The sequence below is a fragment of the Saccopteryx leptura genome, chromosome 9 (genome assembly GCF_036850995.1).
Source record: "Saccopteryx leptura isolate mSacLep1 chromosome 9, mSacLep1_pri_phased_curated, whole genome shotgun sequence".
NCBI lineage: Eukaryota > Metazoa > Chordata > Mammalia > Chiroptera > Emballonuridae > Saccopteryx > Saccopteryx leptura.
In genome coordinates this window covers 24821109-24827322 of record NC_089511.1, presented here as the reverse complement: position 1 = coordinate 24827322, position 6214 = coordinate 24821109, and the positions used below count along the sequence as shown (strand labels likewise).

The 6214-nt window shown below is 58.8% G+C and overlaps 1 protein-coding gene across 1 annotated transcript; it reads left to right on the top strand.

Annotated features, from left to right (window-relative positions):
• Positions 1–358: 358 nt before the first annotated feature.
• Positions 359–5648, top strand: LOC136381094 (chymotrypsinogen B). Its single transcript, XM_066349443.1, has 7 exons — positions 359–515; positions 3028–3131; positions 3235–3314; positions 3397–3475; positions 3715–3895; positions 4811–4944; positions 5429–5648. The coding sequence occupies exons 1-7, from the start codon at positions 464–466 to the stop codon at positions 5588–5590; spliced, it is 792 nt and encodes a 263-aa protein (XP_066205540.1). The 5' UTR covers positions 359–463; the 3' UTR covers positions 5591–5648.
• Positions 5649–6214: the final 566 nt, after the last annotated feature.

The following is a 6214-nucleotide window of genomic DNA, read 5'->3' as shown; positions in this document are numbered from 1 at the left end:
CTCATTCTTTGCTGAGAGCCTGCACCCTACGTTCATGGACTGGGGGCCCCCCCATGGGGGGGTCATCTGTAATTAGGAGCTGAGGATCCTCCCTGTTGCACTGGGAGTGGCAGAGGCCCCTGCCACCCATCCTGGCAAAGACGACAGAGGTCCGGGCTCCACAGGGCCCAGGCTCCCAGCCTGGGTGCTGGCCTTGTCCCCGGCGCCCTGGGAATGCCTGGTGTTGCCAAGTCTTATGGGTGACGTTGGGCCAGGACAGCTGCCCCTTTCTCAGGGGCTGGTGTGTCCCAGGCTAAGAGCCAGGCCTGGCTGCAAAAGGGGCTTGGCCCCCACTTATCACCTAAGGTTCCTGGGTGAGGGGGGGTGGCCCTCGGGCTCCTCTGACTGGGCAGGGTTTGAGGGTGCCACGGGATATAAGAGGAGCCGCACGGCAGGCACCCCACATCTCACTGACTGCAACAACATGGCCTTTCTCTGGCTCCTCTCCTGCTTCGCCCTCGTGGGGGCCGCCTTCGGTGAGTGTGGTGTAGGGGACCACCAGGCCTGGGAGGGGGTCCCTGAGTCCCTAGGGACCTCAGTGACAGAGGGGCTCTGTCTGGGGCGAACCCTAGGGCCTGGCCAAGAGGGAGCTGTGAGTGCCCCTCCCTGTCCCCACGGGCCCCTCGCAGAGATAGGCGAGCTGAGGCCTCAGGGAGCAGAGGGCTCCTTCTGGGCCTTTCTGAGCCTCAGACCCGGCACCAGGCGGGAGGAAAAGGCTAGTCTGGGCCCCACCGAGGTCTGAGGCCCCAGAAGTGGCCCTGGCGGCTGCTGTGGGCAGAGTCAGGGTGTGGTCACAGACACCTCCCAAGGTGGAGACCCGGGTGTTTTATTTATGTGTCTGGCACTTGCTAACATTTTATTTTCCATTTTAAGAAAAGAAGAAATTATGTTTTAAAAAATACAGAAAATTATAGGACATCCATGCACCATCAGCGTTTAGCAAATGTTACCTTTTAGCAGATTTGTTTGAAGTATTTCTTTTAAACATAAAGGAGATTCAGCGAAACCTCCCCTCCTCCCTCCTCCTTCCTCCCCTGGGAAGGCGAAGCCTCACCTGAACTTGCTGTGTATCATTTCTGTGTGGCTTTTTACAAACTTACTACATATTTGTAAATCCATAGACAATGTATAACCTTTGTGAAAACTGGCATAGAGGGCATGATATTCTGAGTTCTGCCACATGCTATTTTCTACCCACATAATGTTATAGATTTATCCCCACTGACTGCCCAGCTCATTCACTTCAATCACTGTAACGTACTCAGCTGTGCAAATACAGCACAGTTGATTTCTAATCTCTTTGCTATTACAAGGAAATAGATTATTATGATGACACATGTTTTGCCGATAACCACCTTCAGTGAAGGGCTTGCCCCTGTTCCTGTGGGCAGGAGGGGCAGAGAGCAAGGCTGGTCGTAGGGGTTTAACATCTGTGCACGGGAGTGAGGTTGGGGGAGGTGCAGCATTTACCTGGTCCTGATTCAGCAAATGCGTCATGACATACTAAGCACTCCTGTCTTTTCTTTTCTTTTTTTTTTCTTTTTCATATTTTTTCAAAGTTAGAAGCAGGGAGGCAGTCCAACAGACCCCCACATGTGCCCGACCAGGATCCACCCGGCATGCCCACCAGGGGGCGATGCTCTGCCCATCTGGGGCATTGCTCCATTATGGCTGGAGCCATTCTAGTGCCTGAGGCAGAGGCCATGGAGCCATCCTCAGCGCCCGGGGCCAACTTTGCTCCAGTGGAGCCTTGGCTGCGGGAGGGGAAGAGAGAGACAGAGAGGAAGGAGAGGGGGAGGGGTGGAGAAGCAGATGGGCGCTTCTCCTGTGTGCCCTGGCTGGGAATTGAACCCAGGACTTCCACATGCCGGGCCAACGCTCTATCACTGAGCCAACCGGCCAGGGCCACACCTGTCTTTTCTTATTCTTTTATGACAATTCAAGTCCTTTGTTTTCTGTTTCTTCAATGTGTTCTTTCATGGTGTGCATTCAAAGTCCCATTTTATTAACTAATTAAGAAACGAAAACTTTGTCCAATGAGTAGTTCTTGAAACTTCCAGAACAGAGAAGCCAGCATAAGTCCAGCTGTGTCCAACAGACCCCTTCGCCCTCCCTCAGCAGGGTCCAGCTGTGTCCAACAGACCCCTTCGCCCTCCCTCAGCAGGGTCCAGCTGTGTCCAACGGGCCCCTTCGCCCTCCCTCAGCAGGGTCCAGCTGTGTCCAACGGGCCCCTTCGCCCTCCCTCAGCAGGGTCCAGCTGTGTCCAACGGGCCCCTTCGCCCTCCCTCAGCAGGGTCCAGCCGTGTCCAAGGGACCCCTTCGCCCTCCCTCAGCAGGGTCCAGCCGTGTCCAAGGGACCCCTTCGCCCTCCCTCAGCAGGGTCCAGCTGTGTCCAAGGGACCCCTTCACCCTCCCTCAGCAGGGTCCAGCTGTGTCCAAGGGACCCTTCGCCCTCCCTCAGCAGGGTCCAGCCGTGTCCAAGGGACCCCTTCGCCCTCCCTCAGCAGGGTCCAGCCGTGTCCAAGGGACCCCTTCGCCCTCCCTCAGCAGGGCCCTGCTCCCCCATCCCCCCTGCACTTGGGTTGTCAGATTTCAGTTGCACCCCGTCACCCCGGTAATCTAACGGGTGAGCTTCGGCCGTGCGGTTCGAGTCGCTTGCTCCCCGGCTCACTGGGAGAGGGAGCCTTGCAGCGTCAGGGGCTGGTCGGGGCCTCAGCGAGGAGGGGTGGCCGGGAGTCAGCCAGGCAGGATGGCCGCATGGGAGCAGGCCTGTCCCTCTGTGTCCTCGGAAGGGTGACTGGGGTCAGCAGGCTGTGCGGGGGCATCCTATGCAGGTTGGGAGGTGCTGAGAGAAGGATCTTGAGGGAGGAGGGAGGGTGGCAGTGGGGTCCTATGCCCACCTGGGTGGCCTGAGGTTGAATCAGGATTTCTGTAGACTGGCTCTAGGCCTCAGACCTTCTTCATCCTCTTCCTGCCCCCCACACCCAGGCTGCGGGGTCCCCGCCATCGAACCCGTGCTGAGCGGTCTGTCCAGGATCGTCAATGGGGAGGACGCTGTCCCTGGCTCCTGGCCCTGGCAGGTGTCCCTGCAGGTGAGGGGGATTCTGCCCGTGACTGAGGGACACACTGGGGTGGTGGGCGCGCTGGGGGTGTTGGGGTCCGGCCAGCGCTGACCTACCTCCCCATCCCCTCCAGGACAGCACCGGCTTCCACTTCTGCGGGGGCTCCCTCATCAGCGAGGACTGGGTGGTCACTGCCGCCCACTGCGGGGTCAGGTGAGGGCCCGGCTGGCTGCGGGGAAGCAGGGGAGGGCAGCAGGCACGTTCTGGGTGTTTAACTCTCACGTGCTTCTGCTAGGACCTCCCACGTGGTCGTGGCCGGTGAGTTTGACCAGGGCTCTGACGAGGAGGACATCCAGGTTCTGAAGATTGCCAAGGTACGCGAGGCCTTGCTGGACTGGCCAGGGTTCTGCTGAGGGGCAGGGCGGGAGGGAGGGGCGTCTTCCGCGGCTTAAGCGACAGGAGCCAGCAGATGGGGCCTGAGAGTTCTCATGCTGGGCTTGGTGGGTCTGTTTCCTGGAGTGAGCTGCCGCCGCAGGAGGGGAGTTTGTCCAGTTGAAAGCTGCAGGTGATTTCTCCCAGGGCCTCACTTCCACGTTCTGGCGCCACCCCACAGGTTTTCAAGAATCCCAAGTTCAACATGCTCACCGTCCGCAATGACATCACCCTGCTGAAGCTGGCCACCCCTGCCCGCTTCTCCCAGACCGTGTCTTCCGTGTGCCTGCCCGACGCTGACGAGGACTTCCCTGCCGGGACTCTGTGCGCCACCACCGGCTGGGGCAAGACCAAGTTCAACGGTGAGCATGGTGTGGCCTCTCCACCCACCGGCTGTCTGGGTCCGGGCTGCCGGAGCGGCAGGAGTCTCCAGGTGGGACCCATAGGGCTCTTTTTTTTTCGGTCTAAATTCCAATATCAATCATAACTCTTCCCATTTCTTTATATAAACCCTCTTAATTAGCAACCTACCACATGTGAATAAAACTGGTTGACAATGTGTACTTGAACGGTAAGTTGCCCAGGAAACACGTCCTGAGCAGCAGGCTTGCCGTCTCTGACCTGCCCAGAGCTCCGGGGTCCTGTCCCAGCCTGGACTCTCTCCAGGGTTGCGGAGGGTGTGTGTACAGCTCGCGGTGAAGTCAGGGCTGGGACTCAGACGTTCCGGTCTGGGTCTGAGTTCTGAGTGGCAGGCCTGGTTTCCCTCCCCCGGTGGCTGGCTCCGCCTGACTTGCTCCCTCCAGTGTCCTCAGTGCTGCCCAGGCCCTGGCTGGTCCTTCAACAGGACAGACGCCGGCAGGAAAGAGCACCAGGACGAGGGTGCTCTCACTGCTGTCACAAGTGTGGGTCCCCGCCAGGGTCTCCGGTCAGAAGGACATCAACCCCCTTCCCCGGAGAGGAGGACACAGCCTGTCCACCCCCCACACCGGGGCTGGCCGAGCCCCGACCACACAGGCCTTGGCAGGGCAGGTTTTATTTGAACAACTGTGCTCGCAGCGGAGTCGCCACTGCCTGGGGTGGAACCAGAAAGGAACGTGTCCCGCAGATGCTGGGGAGGTCTGAGGGGCTGAGGAGCTCTAGATCCGTGGTCATCATGACGGTGAAGGGTGAGGGCCATGCAGGGCGAGGGCAGTACCTCCAGGAAGCCCCTGGTCTCTTCCATCCGGGGTAGGCGGGTGGGATGCGGAGCCCTGACCCCACCCCCTCTGTCCCTCCAGCCAACAAGACCCCCGACAAGCTGCAGCAGGCTGCCCTGCCCCTCCTGTCCAACGCTGAATGCAAGAAGTTCTGGGGCAACAAGATCAGCGACGTGATGGTCTGCGCCGGCGCCAGCGGCGTGTCCTCCTGCATGGTACGGTCTCCTTGTCCACCTGCCACCCTCACTGACCTCACCCCACCCCGGGTCAGGCCGGGAGGGCCACTCCTTTCTGCATGACCTGCTTAACCTCGCTCCGCGCCTGGTGCCCCAGAAAAAACCAAGACTAGCACTGTAGATGCCCTGCTGAGGGCTCGCTCTGGCCGGATGGGGTCCTGGGTTACCCAGGGGTATTTAGTCTCGCACCATCCCTGTGAGCTGGATGTTTTCAGCCCACTTTACAGAGAGTTGGGTTGAGAGGGTGAGCCACCTGCCCCAGGCCCTCCCGCGGCAGCTCGCAGAGCTGGGGCTGCCATGTGAACAGGTCTCAGTACCTTGTGCATGGCCACTGTGCCCAGACTTGTCATTTCTCTGTACGCTCTACCTCCCCACCCCCACCCCGGGCTTAGCCAGGTCAGAGCAGACTAGGGCCCCAGCTACCTCTTTCAGGCTTGGACACAAGTCCCTTTTCCTCCCGCAGGGTGACTCTGGTGGCCCCCTGGTCTGCCAGAAGAATGGAGCCTGGACCCTGGTGGGCATCGTGTCCTGGGGCAGTGGCACCTGCTCCACCTCCACACCTGCTGTGTATGCCCGTGTCACGGAGCTCATTCCTTGGGTCCAAGAGATCTTGGCCAACAACTGAACCCACAGTCCCTACCATCCTAACCCTGAGTGTCCTCAATAAAAGCATCTGTACAGAAGCACTGACTGCATGGCCTTTGTGACTGCGGGAATGTGGGGCTGCAGTTCCCTTGTTACCCACCAGGGGCAGCATTACTGTTCCCTCTCCAGAGGGCAGGTTACCCCCACAACCCCTGCTTTCTTAGAAAGATGTATTTGTATCTCATCCTCTCTGGGGTAGAATTCAGGTTCTACCTGCTAGCCAGCATGGACCTTTTTGGAAAGCAGGAGTCCCTGGCCAGGCTTTGTAGTCTATAGCTGTGAGGGGTCACATTGGGACCAAGATACCCTAACCATGAAGGCTTCTCCTTCCACTGCATGACATGCTCCGCGCGCCTTTCTCTGTCTTGAGCCCCCTCCACACCCAGTGCCCCAGAACAAGCATCCACTCCTCACTCTTCCTGCGCCAGACCCCAGGTCTGCACACACATGGTACACACACACACACTAACCTGTGTAGCTCGGGAAATATCAATCCAGGGCCAGAGGTTGACGTCACTGTTCTTTCAGCTCTCTCCCGCCTTTATTGATTTTTAAGATAATGAACTTGTTCTCTATCGTCTCCCAAAGGTGGCCCAATCAATTT

Bases quoted from the DNA above. Each gene is read 5' to 3' on its own strand.
- LOC136381094 (XM_066349443.1), top strand. From the start codon at position 464: ATGGCCTTTCTCTGGCTCCTCTCCTGCTTCGCCCTCGTGGGGGCCGCC. The intron at 3,476-3,714 runs GTACGCGAGGCC...GCCACCCCACAG, and splicing joins AGGTTCTGAAGATTGCCAAG to GTTTTCAAGAATCCCAAGTT. The intron at 4,945-5,428 runs GTACGGTCTCCT...TTCCTCCCGCAG, and splicing joins GCGGCGTGTCCTCCTGCATG to GGTGACTCTGGTGGCCCCCT.